The sequence below is a fragment of the Pelecanus crispus genome, chromosome 9 (genome assembly GCF_030463565.1).
Source record: "Pelecanus crispus isolate bPelCri1 chromosome 9, bPelCri1.pri, whole genome shotgun sequence".
Classification (NCBI taxonomy): Eukaryota; Metazoa; Chordata; class Aves; order Pelecaniformes; family Pelecanidae; genus Pelecanus; species Pelecanus crispus.
In genome coordinates, this window is record NC_134651.1 from 28,785,384 (window position 1) to 28,801,316 (window position 15,933).

Genomic DNA, 15,933 nt, shown 5'->3' on the forward strand with positions numbered 1-15,933 from the left:
TTCCTAACAGATAACTTGGTTCTGGGTAAAAGATCTGGAATTGATTTGACTTGCTAAGTACTTGCGCAGTGTTTTAAGAAGCTTGTGTGTAAACAAGACCGATGCAGCTGGATTTGGGTGAGAGAACAGATAAGTAGTTTGTATTTATTGTCAGTATGTGTATGCAAGAAGTTTCACCATCCCTAATTCAAACAGAGGTCCAGTCTCAATATGCATGCTTCTGTCTTTTCGCAGGCATGGTACTGTGGATTGTAAGCAAAAATGGCAGGTAGCTTGTTGGGATGTCTTTTAGGGTTATTGCACTGTGGGGAGCTGAACTCTGCTGCCCCATCTTCCAGCAAAGGCAGTCACTGATGCGGGTTTGTTCCTAAATGCCTCAAGGTACTTTATGCATTTGTCACCACACACATGCATGCAAAGCAACATTTTTCCACTTTTGAAACCAAAGTAATTCAATCTTGGAGTACGTTTTTATAGCAGTACTTTAGTTTTCTTCTAGCAGATTATTTCAATTTCTGTCAAATCAATTCTGATCAAAAGATAGCTAACAGCATTAGTCAACTTCCATCAGCTTCTGCATTAACAAAAAAAGAAGCTTCCTGCTTGAAGGGAGACTTGGGGGGAAAGTAATCTCTGAGGAATGTATGGAGCACAAAGCAGTCTTTGCAGACAAATTGTGTTAGTTTCTTATATGATGACAGAAAGAAAAGCCTTCACAGGAGATTGCAAATCAACTGTGGTCCAAACAGTCTGCTTACAGATGCTCGTCATTTTGTGTACTGTCCTGCTACAGTGAAATAATGGATGCTGGCTCTAAAGTTAGGCAGATTCAGCAGCCCCGTATTTTACCCTCTACACTTCTGCTCCAAAGGAATGTGTGCAAATGGGCATGACAGACCAGGTTTAACTTTAAAAGCTGAAGGCAAAATTAAGTACTAAAACTGCATTCATTGTTAAAGTAGCTGACATTTTAAGGCACCTGACTGGTGCCTTATAACTTGGTTATCAGTGGATTTCTCATGGGCTAGTCGGTCAGAGAACCCCTGTGTCTCCCCGTACCCCGCAGCAGAATGAAACTGAAAATGCTCCAGATGACATGGGAATGGTCGGGGCAGGGAGGAGAAGATGCTTCCCTTTATTTAACTGATCCATCTGTAAAAGTGAGGGGCTGGCTGGAACTCAGGGCTTAAAGGGAGATGTGGAGAGACTGGATTGGGAAGAAAAAGGGTTACAGCGTGGATCATCTAGCGCTAGCTAGAAAATGTCCATGCCAGACCATCTGAGAGTGCTGGATGCTTCCCTGCTGTCTGTCATGTGCTCTTGGCAGACAAGCCCATCGCTTCCTGCTCCGCACGCAGCCGGCCCAGCAGAGCTTGGCTCTGGCTCATCAGAGCTCGAGCACGGCTTCCAGCCCCCCCACCTCCTCCTCCTAATGTCCCAGATCCACTCCAAGTTTGTGATGTTCCTCATGTATTTAAATTATAATATTTAACTGTTGTACTCGCATGTGATTAAACTGTTGTGCAGTCAGATCTTTAAAAAGCTGAATATATTTAGCCTTGGCAAAAGACTCTAAAATCTCTAGCTTCTCCAGGAAGTTTGTTTGCTTAACAATTGCCACTCGGTAGTGCTAATTAACCCTGTGATGATTCATCTGGCCAGGCAGTAGTCTGAGAACAGACCTTTTCTTCTGGGGAAAGTGCTGGGAATGCAAAATGGAGGAGATGGATGTGTGTATTGCCTGGCTCCACTGGAGCCAAAAGTAGAAGGGTGAGGAGGGTTGCCTGGAGCGCAGAAGCGCTTGCTGGAGGCAGGCTGGTGCATGCCGGTATGGCAGGGTTTGGTCTTGTGCAGCCTTAAATAAATTCAAGCAGAGAATTAAGCATGAAAAAAAGCTAAGCTCCCCACGCTTGTTTTGACATGTCTGTGCAGAATTTTGATCTGTGTTTGAAAGGTGCATTTTCTACAGTAGCCTGGTGGATGATGCATGATGCTGGAGCGAGGAGGTGTGGGCAAGCAAAGGGACTGAAGGAAAGGGGAGACTTGCAGGGCTACACACCCCCCACACACCCCGCCCCCAAGCCACATTCATGTGTTCCCAAGGGCCCTTCTCAGCCTGGGTTCAAGACAGACTGCACCAGTCTCTGGTGCCACCCCAGGCACAGAAGGGATTTATTTCTGTTTGTCACAAGGTTTGTTCAACCTTTTGGTGCTGCAGTTCTCTGGTGAAGGGCTTCTCTGCATCCCCTCTCAACTCCGCTGACACTGGGCAGACCCTGAGGTCTGTGTTGGTCAAGCTGCTCTTGCTTCCACAGCTGGTGCTTCTGCAAAAAATGAACAGGAAATCCCAGAGGAAGGTTCCGCTAACACAGTTGTGCTTCCAGCCCTGCCTTTCCTAGACCCCGGAGAGCCAGCTCTGAAGCTTCTGGGACATTTTGCACGTAGCTCTGTGGGGAGGGTATTTCTTTGCAACCACTTTGAGGACCCTAAAGGCTTAGTCTGTGTCTTGGCAAAACCTAATGTGGGGTTTTTTTCCACAGTGAAATCTTCAGTTTAAGTATTTATTTTCTTAGCAAGCCTTGAATTAGGAATAGATTCATAGTGGGAAATGCCATTGAGCATCTGGAGTGCATTTCATAGTACCGATTCTGCTCTGTTGAAATAAAGACTGTCAGTTTGAATTTTGCAATGATGTTGAGATTTATATGTGAAACGACAGCCCAACAGACAGTGTTTTCCCTATCCCTGCTTTGCATGTGTGACTTCTGTAGCAATCGCCTTGAAATTGGGGGAGGTGGAGAGATGCCACAAGCCAGCCCTGAACCATTATAGCACTTATTTAAATGGTGCCTTGCTGTGATGAGGGCTTGAGACATTCTGCCCCAGCGAAGGGGAATAGTGACAGAAGGGCAAAGGGGCTTTTCCCCTGGTTTTGCTACCAAAAGTTTGTGCTTTCTGTGTTATCCTCTAAACCTTTCTGTCTTACCAAGGGTAATCTTCTGTGTCTAAACTGATCATCTTTCCTGTCCTCCTTACCTTATATCATCCCATAAACAAGTGTGGCAAGAAATGAAAGATTGTGTGATTGTGGTGGTTTTTTAATCTGATTTAAAACTTGCAATGCTTTTTTGCATTATGGTGTTTGAAGTTAACAGAGGCATATTAGGTGAAAGCACAGTAGCTGGGCTTCTGCCTAAATACATAAGTCAAATAGTCCTGATATCTTAGTCATTGATCTCCAAAACTAATTTGCCTTGTTACAGTGAGCTAGTTTGTGTTTTCCATTTATTCTGCCAGCCTACATACTAGGGATTGGGGAGAACACAGTCTTGGCTCTTGGGCCATAAGCTCTGCAGAAAACGCCATGAACCCCTAAGCTGACATGCTCTGGTTAGTCCGTGTTTGAGAATGCATGTGGGTTTTAAGGGCACCATTGTTAAAGGCTGTCCAGATGGCAAATATGTTTTATTCAGGAGTTTAATCCTGTCAAGTCACGCCAGGACGGACAATGAATGTGATCCGTAGTTAATCCAGTTTATCAGACTCTACCTTTGAGCTCTGTTCTGCAGCCTGCCACCAGTGTCCCTCTTTGCAGTTCAGCCTTCCATCCAACTTGGAACTTCTTGACCGACTTCCACCTGTGAGGTGTTGGTACCATACTGTATCACTTAACTGAGATGTTAAATGTCCCTCTGCAGCATGTCTGTGTGCTTTTTATTGGGTAACAATGAAGGTTTAGGACATTTTTTTCACCAATGCTTATTTTAGAGCAAGTTAAATGTTACATGACCCCCGTTGATCATAGACAAAGCCAATTTTACTGTTTTCAGTGTAACGGTGACCATCAGTTATTAGCTTGACTCCCAGCAATATCAAAATTTTCCAAGGGCTTTATAACTTTGAAAATATCCAGGCATGTTTGTTTTCCCCCAAAAGACACCAAGCAGATAATTAGCATTTTATACAGTTACAAGATTATGCATTGTCTTCTAGAGAATATTCCCACATATGTATTAACTGAGAAAATTCCCAGTCCTTTAGCTTTGGAGTTGGTTTTGGTGGTAGGTTCCTTAATGTCTTCAACAATGCATAGGAAATCCATGTGAGGAAGGAACAGAAGACACTTTGTACCATTGGCTTCTGCAGAACATCTGTTTTCTAAGATATCTTGTAATATATTGGAAACAAAAGTGATTTAGTTAGAAGAAAACCCAGTGCGGGAGTCTGAACTAGGAGCTAGAGGAGCACTGGCAGCAAAGCTAAAACTGAAAATAAGATACAAATTTAAAACTGGTAATTTCAAAACCATAATTATCCTTTAGCAGCTTTTAAATAAAAATTGACTATTTTCTTGTACTTTTCATAGGTTAGTTCGTTCTGTTGGGATTTTATTTGAGAAAATCAGACTGAATTGTAGTTGTTTCCCCTATCCTTCATATACAGCAATCTGTAGCCTGGCAGAAGTTTCCTCTTCCTGCCTGCAGTCCAAATTCTTGTGCTCTAGGACCTGTGAGAGGCTAACACGAAGCAGAGACAGCTGACTTTCAGACTGCCTAAAGCGAAGACCGGTGAGACTGGTCTGTGCTCCTAGGATCACCTAGGGAAGTGTTACGTCCTGGTCAAGAGAAAAGACGGCAAACTTTCAGTGGGTTGCTTTACTTTACATCTTAATTTCAAAGAAACTATTGTTACAGTTTAATGAAAATTTCCTCCCTTTTAATAAAACATTTCATATCTAGGAGGATCTGTAGAACAGAGTAATTTAAATACGGTGACAGATGTGGGGCTGTTGCAACCTGTTGATATTCCCACAAACTGCATCAGTCCCTGTTGCCAATAGTTATGTGTAGTTTAACACACTGCTTGACAGTCATATATCTGTTCTCCAAGGAACTGGCACAGCTCATTACATACGTCTTCATTGTGAAATTGCAAGCTTTCAGTCTGTCTTCGCAGATCTGCCTTGGAGCATAGGCAGGAAAGAAAGTGCGTGACTTTCCATCTGGTAGGAGAGGCTGCTTTTCCAGACCCAGCGTGGGCTGGGAGAGTCAGTGTGCTGCACTGCCAGTAACCTCTGCCTCTGATGCTGTGCTTGCTGCTGCTGCTGGAGGGGCGATTGCTGCTCCCCTCCGTGGTTTGTACTCATTCCAAGCTGAGAAATAACCAAAAGGCCGAAGGGTTAAGAAGGGTGCAGATGACTCCTTTCTTCTGATGTTCCTCTGAAGGAAGGGAGCGAAATAAATAGAAGCTGAGGTTTTGGTTCAGTTTGTAGTCCCCGGATGGGAGGGTACGAGAGGGAATTGCAGCTGTTTCAGTGGTGTTTGCTGTAGCCGAGGGTGTCACTGGCTGTTCTGGAGGGCGGCTTTCAGAAATGCAGGTGGCAGATGAGCGTCTGTCTCTTGTAAATCCCTTAAATGGAAAGCTGCAGTTTCCGTGTCCTGCCTCCCTCGCCATTCCTTTTACCCTCATGTTGCACAATGAAAACAATATGTTTTGTTGGTTTATATGTGAATTGAGTGTAGACAGGCTTGGGCAGCTGCAGCTGAGCTCCCAGGGCCAGAGTTGTTCTTAAGCACATTATAAACTTCCCCCTTAAACAGCAGTAACAGATTGCTGCACCAGTGTCAGCAGCTATGAAGGCGACAGATAGCAGAGGTGTCCGCTTAGGTTTTCTGTAAGGTTTGGGGTCACGTTGTCAATAAGCCTCTGGCAGGAGGGGTCACTAATCCTTCTTATACCAAGTAGAACTTCTTTCTTCTACAAGTCTTTACCTTCCCTTTCTCTCCCCAAACTCCTGCCATTGAGAGAACACTGCACCTCTTGAGTCTTCTGTGGTTGGCTCCTGCGGGATGCTGTTTAACAGCGTCTTAGCTCATGTTTAGAAAATGAATTATTTGCCTTCATGCATGACACTTCTGTCCTCTTGGGTTGAGGCACTGAATGGAGATCAGCCTGAGCACAGGCCTGTCGTGCATCATCTTTATGTAATGTTTAATCCATGTGCTGCCATGCTCCCCTCAAAGCCTTGCTATGTTATAAATAAATATCTCATCTGCTGGGCCATAGTGTCCAGTGAGGATATGTGGGGTTTTTGTTTATCTTAATTAATCCTGAACAGTGGTATTGCTCCTTTGGCTGAAGGCATCAACGGAAGTCCAAGGGACTATTCCAACAGTGCTGCTAAACAGACCAGCTAGCAGAGGGAGAATGGACGTATGCCAATGTGTTTCTAGATATTTAATACAGACAGTTCTCCTTCCTCCTGTCTCTTCAGTCACTGCAGTATCTCATGTTGCAGCAGCAGTGAGTCTATTAGAGGACAAATAAGCCTGTCCTCTCCCTTGCCTTGAGTGGGAGGTTTGCTCCTTAAGTTCAGCTAAGTTCAACTGGAAATAAGAGACATCTGCCTTTCCCATTCTGCTCCTGAAGAGATCAGAGGACAGAGCCGCAGCACAGACCTGTGTGACAGATTGCTTCTGCTGTAGCAGTGCTGAGGGAAGGCTGCTCTGCGATGGGCTTTGGTGAGTCAGTGCTTCTGTTCACTTGCAGGCAGCAGGTCCTGGTTTGCCTGCCACTGCCAGCCCCAGTGGTACTGGCTGCCGCTGCATCCAAACAGGAGCAGGCAGGGCCTGGCCTGCTGCCAGGGGTTTTGCTCCTGTGTGCGCTAGCAGAGGTAAGTGGTGAAACGCTGTGGAGGCTGGTCTTGAAGCAGCACGTTCTTCTGCCGTAGCGCAGCTACAGTGGCTCTGGGACTTCTTCCCAGCAAAGGTTTGCCCACTTGCCGCATTGCCCAGAGTGACTTGCAAGACTCTGTTTCCACCTCCACAGCGATCGGCCGGTCTGCATCTGTCCCGTAGCAGTGGTGCATCATGCTGCAGTAGCTCTGCAGAGGTCTGCAGCAGCACGCTTTTGTTCTACGAGAGATGTCCTGAGGCTTTCTGAAGTTCATTAACAATTTTGTAAAGTTAGTGTCATTCTAGCGACTTCGGGTCAGAGCAGCTGCTTGCCTTGCTCTCTTTTTGGTTGATTGTTCCAGGTTTCTGGGAGTACAATGAAAACAGCAGGTCCTTATCCTGCAGAAGAGAAGTAGGTTTACTTAGTTTTACATTAATTGGCTCAGCTCTCGTTAAAAAACTGAATTTGGGTACCTTTTTGTAAGGCTACTTGAGCCATGGTGAAATAAGTGTCCAGCTACAGGGGAGGAATGGCAGAAGGTGGACTTGGTGTCCATTGCCTGTGGATTTGGCTCTGTAAATGAGGGAGGTGGGTGTTGCTTTTGTTCCTAGGAATCCTGAAACTTTCCCCAGGACTTCTGGCTGCATCTGCACTTCGTTATGGAGCAGCCCCCTGGGGTAATGTGGTGCTTTGATGCTCTAATTGGTGTAGCAGTATCTTTTGTGGAAGGTATGGCTCTGAGAGGCAGCACTTAGATGGATCTCTTGGCGTGACTATTAATGGTGCCTCTACTTACAACTGCTGTATGATCTGCTTTGCTTAGGCACTAGCTGATGATGGATTTTGTAGCTGCTAAATTAAAGATAATTGCAGGCTTAGAAGGGCTGTGTGGTGACTACAAGAGGCGGGTGGAATATATGCAAGCAAAATGTGCAATGGAGATTAGCATTATAGTGGTGGGATCTATGAGAACAGTAAAACAAAAAGGAACCTTTCTTCTCCTTGCTGGCCCAGATCCTCAAGGGCATAAATTGCATCCCTTGGGTTCTGCATGTAGTCTGAGGCCTTTCCGAAGGGGCATAAGGATTTGACTGAAAATGGCTTGGAGGTGCTGAACCGCTTCGTATTGATCTAGACAAGAACGAGCTGGGTAGCCCTGCAGTAGCACCGGAGGCAGAAGCTGTGTTGCGGTGTGAGCAAGTGAGCCAAGTGGATTCCACTGATGCCTGAGTGCTGATGCTGGACTCTGAGAGCCTCCCCGTAGCTCTTGAATGAAAACATGCCTTTAGTGACACGGTTAAAAAAGGAAAAGGCCTGACAGCAGTTGTTTCCATGACAACAGAAAGAACTGCCTGCAATATTTCAGCTCATCAGCCTGGAGAACAGTCTGATTGATAGTTACATACACGTGGTAGAGAGATAGCAGAAGAGGGGAGGCCAATTATATTGTATTTTCCTTGTCCTTGAATGCCTGTGGCCACAGCCACTGTGGAGGGCAGTTTTTCCTTGCTTTTTGTTGTTTTTTTCCAAGTGAGAATGACCTGCATGTCCCTTGGAAGTGCCTGTACAACCTGTCAGCTGACCCTCACTGTCATAGGCTCTCTGATTCAAAGCCTATGCTGTGTGTACAGGGAATATGGACATTTGGCTCCTTGATTGGTGATTAGCAAATAGTTATTTACAATGTGAAGAATATCTTGGAGGGGCAAGAAGTGAGCTTGAGCACATGCTTCCAGCATAAGCGATCTGCACTCAGGACATTCCTCTCTTCTCAGACTGTCTCATGAACATCTCAAAGGCAAGATGCATGTGGCTTCAGGAGAGTAATGGAATGATTCAGGCTTCAGGAAACCCATGGCAGGTTCAGTGCATCTTCCCCCAGAGCACTCCTGGGCTCATCAGCTCTGAGCCATCTCTGGGCCATTCACGTGATGAAGGAGTGGGTGGCCAGATTCTGCCCTGGCTGTGTTTTGCTCAGAGCTGAGTAGGAAGGGGAGCATGTGATGGAGGAGCTGCCAGAAGAGAGGGAAAGGTAAAGGTGCTCTGGGAGAGCATGAGAAGACAAACCCAAGGCTCTGGGTAAAGCGTTCCCAGATCAAGAGTTTTGCTGAGGTCTGGGGACAACATGGCTCTCAGGTGGAGCAGAAGGCCCTGCCAGTGCAGGGTGGAGGGCTGCTGCTGGGAGGGGGCATTGTGTCGCCTGGGGAAACCAAGGCTGATGCCAGTGGCAGTGCTCTGCGTGGTGGCATTCCCATCTCCCCACAGTGTGTGCGCTCCAGGTTTTGTCCACAGTAACTTTCTTTCAAGGCAGCTCACTTTAGTTGATTTTCATTGCACGGTTGCCAGCAGGGTTTCCCTTTTTCCTTGGGTAGTGATTAAAAATTGAGTCAAAGACTAAGACAGTGTGACCTCTGGCAAAATGTTGTCCCCTCTGCCCCCAGGCCTTATCCATTGCAGACTGCAGCTCATCATCCGCTTTGGGCAGGGCTGCTCAGAAGGAGCCTTGTCCAAGAGGTCCTTAGCTCTGCCCAGGACATAGGGTGCTTCGCCAGGGCCGTGAGACAGAGCTGTAATGCAGCCTGCAGTCCCCCCAGGCAGGAGCATCCATAAGCTGTACCTTAAACCTGGATGGCAGTGTACCCCAGGCTTAGGATAATTGCAGGCTTAGGATAACTATCGGAGTGTGCTTTCTAGGGTGTTTGCCGAGTCTTGCTGGCTCTTGTGACAAGCTGATGGCGAGCTCTTCCAGAGAAGCTTGGGAGCAAGCGTGCTGTGCCCTGCACAGCACCATATTGCTGTGGCATGTGCTTATTTCCCCAGATAGGACTGGGAGTCATCTTCACAGGGCTTTTGAACATGCTTTTTAAACACACCATAAAGCATGAGACGTACAAAGCAAGCTGGGTGTTGCAAGCGAATGTGCTGCAGCCCCAAAGGAGAATGCCTCTCCTGGGAGAAGGGCCTCGCTGCTGGTAGGAGCCTGTAAAGGCAGAGAGGAGCACGCTTGTGCCTGACAAGGAACGGTCCCAGCTCCTGGTGACCCTGCTTGACTTTCGAGGAACAGCCAAGGCCCTTCTGCCTTCGTGGGGCCAGGAGCTCAGCCCTAGTTCCAGTTGATCGCACTCCTTGAAGGCAGCAATACTAGTTCTTCAGGTTGGGCTTGATCCATTGCCAAAGAGAGTTTGCAGTAAACGCAACTTCAGTCAGTACCCACTGGTAGGACTGTAGCATTTTGGGTTAATAGCCCTTGGGAAATGTATTTTGGGGAAAATATTTGAGAATGAACATTGAATGTTCCCTTAAAAATAGATCCCCAGAGACAACAGATGCCAGATTGCTGCTCATGAGGGAGGCTGTTCTCCCTGGCTCCTGTTGTAGTTTCTTGATGATGCTTTTGCTTTGGAATATGAGCAGAAACATTCAAAATAGAAACATTGTGATGTGATAAAATGGAACAAACTGACAAGAATCTGTGATGCTTTGTCATGTCTCCCCGAGATGATGCCTTTTAAAGCAGTTTGAGTATGTATGCAGCCCTCCTTGTGTTAATGCTCTTGTTGGAGGCTGTGGTCCCGCTATTTGCAATTCTGTTTGCTCTCACCTGCAACTCTGGAACTGCCCCAGTGCTGCTGGGCTGACACTTACCCTTGTACCCAACTGCTCGTACCCCGCAAATGCTGACACTGCTGGGCAGTACTGCGATGTGTGTTGTGTCCAGTTTCTCAGGGGATGTGGCTGCCACTGATGTGTGAGTCACCTTGCCTCCCCCCCCTTTTTCAGCCCTCATTTTCCAGGTTTTAGTCTGTAACATCCTACTAGGGGAAAAAATGGACCTTAGGAGAGATACCATTAGTAGATAATAGTCATTGGCGCAGTAATCATTCCCCGTAACAGCCACGCACAATCTGTGCCTGATCACAGCATGCTGCAGTCAGCGCTGTGTCGGGACCCAGTAGGGAGGCTGAACGGGGCTGTGGGAGACCACCAGGAGATGACGAGAAAGGACTGGGGGGAGCTGCTGCTGCCTGGGGAAGAGCCCAGGAGAGGCTGCTCGTCCGCAGAGACCCATTACTTCTCTTCCTAGCTGGCTATGGGGGAAGCTTTTCCCTTTTCTTTCTCTCTTTTTCTGCCTCTCCTTTTTCCTTTTTTTTTTTCCTTCCCCCAAAGGTAACTTAGTACTGTTAGTCTGTCTGCCATCAGCTACAGACCCCAACAATAAGTCATTGTCGATGTAAGGGTGTCTGTCCTTTGTGCAACAATAGGATTTTTTTTTTCTTCCAAAATGAAGGTGCACACAATGACCTCAAGCCAAAGGAAACATGGCTAAAAAAGCCCCCTGAACAGGTTGCAGACTGGCTCCTCCAGGCCCAAGGACAGGAGCTGGGATGAATTTCTGTGTATATGAACTTGACATCTTGTTGTGTGTTGCTTCTGTAACCTTCTCACTCTCCTTATCAGACAAGTTCAGAGTCTCTGTTGGATCCTCAGCAAATCCAAGCTTTTGACCAACTCTGCCGACTCAACCGAGGAACTTCCAGAGTACGTACCACCTGTTTTCCTTTTGGTTTTAAATTGGTGAAGGGTATTTTGCATGTTGTCAAGCCAGATATTAGCACTGGCAGCATGGGCTTTGGCTTTTCTCTTGGGTTTCGTTTAGTGCTGGCAATTTACTGTGCATAGAGCTGGCTGTTTCACATCACAAGGCCAGCTACACTGCCGCTGACAGAGCTGGGGAATTCACTGGCAGTGAAAGCATGGAAATGCCTCTGGCTTTGGGGCTGGGCCTGAAAAGTGTCTGTGGTGTGAGGTTTCTCGGATTCTTTTTAGATTTGCAAATAACCTCCCCTCCAGACACTGTGTGGCTCCTGCGATCACACAGAAGGCTCCCTCCTCCTGACCCCCCCTCCATGTTGTCCCAAGGAGAGTGCAGCTCCGTGTCCCTTGCATTTTCCTTGTGCCTCCTGCCTGTTTTGGCTGCAGTTGTTGGCACTTTCAGCTCTTTCTGGGATTGTTTTTCAATTATGTAACTCTAAAACAACCTAAAGGCACCTGGAAAGTTGTTTAGTTCAGGACTTGTTGTCCTGCATTGAGCTCTGTAGGGTCACTACATACCATATGTACCCTTTTCTTTACATGTGTTAAGGTTTTTCTAATTGCTGCAGCAAAAAGGTGAGCCCCTGATGAGCACTGTCTTTCTGCAGCTTGTACGAGTGCTTCTAGGCAGTCTGCCCAGGCTGCTGGACAGTGATCTGTCTGGGTTTTGTCTTGCAGCTAGCTCTCCTGACAGAACTCTCTCGTGGCCATGGCAGTGAAAAGCACGGGCTGCTCAGTGTTTCCCACGGTGACCCGGCCACCAGTAGTGTCTTCCAGAATGAGAACTTCCAGCTCCATCTGGCCCCCCCTCCGCTGGCTGAAGACTAGTGCTCCTGCCTCCAGACCTGGCTGCAACAAGGCCTCGGCTGGTTTCAGGTCTCCATGCTGGGAAGCCTTTCCATCCCAACACTGGACTTTCTCCTCCTCTGCCGCCTTTCCCAGAACCCTCTGTGCTGCGTTGAGTCTTGCTGGGCACTGGTGGGTTTGTAGCAGCGGGTGATCTCCCAGCTCTGCTGCTGCCTCTCACTAAACCAAGGCAGCCATGGGGCAGCTGGGCTGGAAGCTGTGAACTCTGGGGGCAAAACCAAGCGTGCCCAAGCACCGTGCAGCACTGGGCTGCCTGCGCTGACCCGGAGGCTCGCAGCAGTGGCGGTAACTTTGCTGAATAACCGAGTCAGCTCCACTCCACTGGAGGAGTGTGGCCTGTCCTGTGCCCAGAGCCTGTGTTTCATGGTGCTGTGTTGTTTTTGTGGACGGGTACCATACCTGAGTTATAATTGTAGTATTAGTAAAAGCAGTTGTTTTGCCAAGGCCTGGCCCATTGTCTTATGGCAGCAGCCACGGGGTCTGAGGGCACAGAACAGGCAAACCTGGAAAAGGCTGAAGAATGCAGAAGATGATACATGCGTAAGCAAACTAACCTGCGCACAGTGAGTTCCTACAAACTTCCATTAAAAAGGCCCTTGTTTGAACCTTCCTGCGTGAGCTGTGCAGGTGGGGAGTGGGTAAGAAGGCAGCTGGTCTGGCAGTGCTGCTGGCTGCTGTTTTCTTAGTACAGTTGCCACTGAACTCTGGTAGAGAAAGATGGATCTTGTCACTGCGGGTGAAGCACAAACCTCCCCTCTCACCTTGTTGCACCTGTGTTGGGGGGGGGCTGGGGGGAGCTTGTGTGTGTGTGCGTGCGTGCGTGTAAAAAAAGGTGCTGCAGGCCCTTGGGGGCTGCAAGGGGAGAGGATCGGTGTGATGGGCGCTGATGGTCAGAGAGGTTTGTCACTACTAAGCTCAACCCACTGTTTTGCAATACCAACCTGGGCAGTGTTCTCTTCCTTTTCTGTCCTATTAAACTGCCTTTATCTCAACCCACAGATTTTACTTTTTTTTTCCGATTCTCTCCCCCATCCCACCGGGGTGAGGGGGGGCGTTCTGAGCAAGCGGCTGTGTGGTGCTCAGTTGCCGACTGGGGTTAAACCACGACACTGGGGCAGCTCTTCTTTTACAGGCACGTGAGAACTGGGCTGTGAGGTTGCCCACCAGCCCCAGTACTTACCAGGTGCCCAAACCCAGGTGGGGCTGGGCCTGGTGTGCTCCACCTGGTTATTACACTTCTCTGCCTAGCACTGGGTGCGTTTCAGGTGCCACCATCTGAAGCCATAAGTGACCCTTCCTTTGCTGGAAATATCAGAATGTTTCACTGTAGTATGGAAAATGCACAGTTAGTTAGGACAAGCAGAACTTCAGTTGTTTAGTATTTTATTAAAGAGGAAATATACACACCTCTCCCTGGCAGAGTGGAGCAACGAGCCCAGGGCATGTCTCTTACAGCACGTCTATGCCAGTGTTTGTGCAAAAAGAAATCACGTTTCTGTGAAGAGCGTGTTTCTGAACTGGGGTGCGTGATGGAGCACAGTGAGAAACCTGCCACTGTGCTGGCTGCTGAAACGCTTTCCAGAACTACTAGCCCTGTCCCACGCCAGGCTGCTCCACTGACATTTCACAGGGACAACAGAAGGAAGAGGCAGCTTATTGTGCTTAAGACATCTGAACAAATCCTGGGTAAGAGACACTCACAGCTTGTGAATATTGCTAATTACTTACAGTTAAGAAAGAATGTATCCTGACGACAGTGATATGAACCTGCAAGACCACAGGATCTTACGGTAAGTCTTGGTCATAAATACCCAACTGAATTTCACTGTGCTCACAGCCGGTGCCCCCTCAACAGCAGGAGCAGGCGGCTCCTGCTTGCTTGCAAACAAGGTGAGCTCATGCCACGTCAGAGGGCCCTGATGGCCTTTCCTGTGCTTGGCGCCCGCAGCGAGAGCTGGCGAGGAGCACCCTGTCCCCGGGAAAGGCCCCGCTGCCACTAGTCCCTTGGGAGGACGCATCTGCCAGCCCACCCCGTCCTCCTGGGAAGGAGAAGCCGCCTCTGGGAAGAAAGTTCAGGCAGGCCAGGCACAAGAGTGAGCTTTTTCAGCTCTCCACGCAGATTACAATTGAAAGATTAAATATGAATAAATGCTGTAGGTTTATACATAATGCTTCCTTCTACCTATGGAATGTGTCTGAGCGGTCAAAAGACACTAAAACATTGTTAGGAACCTTAGTTAACCAAGAAAGACAACCCCGCCCTTAAAAAATAAATAAATCCTATTTAGTTTTACTACGGCCTTCGTTTAAATGCCCTCAGAAAAACAGAGTATTTTCAGGTGCCTTGTGAGAATGTATCTGTTCATGCAATGGCCCAAGTTCCTCATTTAACAAGCATTGCACTTTTTTATGTAAGTCATCAAAACTATAAAACCTATTATTTTTGTCTGAAAGTGTTAGTCTAAAAAGTACAGTATTACTTTATAACCATTTATGGTAAACTCCTAGCACACGCGCATGTGCACATACACACACTGTTGCCTAAACATTTTCTAAAGGTACTGATTACAAAGTGTATAAAATTAGTAATACATTGTCAGGATACAGTGAGAGAGATGAGCCATCCTATAACACGGACTATAATCTAGTATCAATCACTAAACTGTACACATTTATACAGCCTTAAATTCACCAATGACTTTTGAAACGTAAACAGCAAATACACAAAGAAATTCAGTAATGCTGTTGAAAACACAGTTATTACTGACTCCAACTGATTCAAGCTGACCGAAATCTTCTGAGAATGACATTTTTGTTTCATCAAGCAGGGCTGAAACCAAACCACCAGCGAGACAGCTTGCTCTTACCAGCTATTTGAGGAAACCCCTGTTCAGAATCCGCTCTTGAACTGGGTGCAAAGGAGCGGGAGCCGAAGCTTCCTCTCTCCGCTAGATTGACCTTAGGCTGTATTTTAACAAGCACACGCACTACTGAGCCTGTGGGCCACCTCCCACGGGCACCTCCACGCTATCCCCGAGCTCTGCCAACACAGTGGTGTGGCTGATAAACTTTTTTTTTTTAATTTTGTTATTCTTCAGGCAAATGCAGGCCCTGAGGCCTTTTGGTCCTGAGTGCACGTGTCTGGCACCAAACAGCACAGGAGGAAGCAGCAGGCAAAGCTGAGGGTGGATTTTGTGTGTTTGGAGGTAGTCACTTGCTTCGCCTATCATTTTACACCCCAGTCTAGCATGGTATTGGTTAGACAGCCACGCTTCATCTCTGCCTGCTCCCCCTCCTACTGAGCTGCAAAACCAAATCCCCTTCCCAAGATCCATGTAGGGAAAAGGGACCAGCTGGAGCCAGGCAACTTATTTCCCCTCTGGAGCAACAGTTGCCTTCTCAGGAGATTTCGGAGCCTGACCTAACTCAGCAGATGCTTGGTGCATAGCCTGGAGAAAAGTTGGAGGCACTTTGTGCATTCTCTAGCCTGCCATACCAACCTGCTTGGAAGAGTGGTGCCAACAGCCTTCGAGAAGGGTCGCACCAGCACTAGAGAAAGGATGGACAACGCGCAAGGACAGACAGAGGCAGAAGGAGCCTCTTGTTGCCACACCTCGCGTAGCTGTTTGAGAAAGAATAAGGGCAACTTGGTTTTGCTGCTCGCAGGCGTGCTGTGCCAGCTCACCCTCTGTGCTTTGAAGGCCCACCGCAAACATCCTGACAGATGGAAACATCTCAAGTGGCACATCCTTGTGTGAGTAGTATATGCTGTAACCCAGACCAAGAAAAGGGCCTATT

At 47.6% G+C, this 15,933-nt stretch overlaps 1 protein-coding gene across 2 annotated transcripts in view; it reads left to right on the forward strand.

The window, feature by feature from the left end:
* VPS8 (VPS8 subunit of CORVET complex) overlaps positions 1–12,923 on the forward strand; it is a 77,019-nt gene extending 64,096 nt beyond the window's left edge. For both annotated transcript variants that reach the window (XM_075717049.1, XM_075717050.1), the window contains 2 exons: positions 11,134–11,214; positions 11,947–12,923. In XM_075717049.1, the coding sequence (XP_075573164.1) occupies positions 11,134–11,214; positions 11,947–12,096 (231 nt within the window). In that variant the 3' untranslated portion in view covers positions 12,097–12,923. The remainder of the gene's footprint in view (positions 1–11,133; positions 11,215–11,946) is intronic.
* The last annotated feature ends 3,010 nt before the right edge of the window (positions 12,924–15,933 follow it).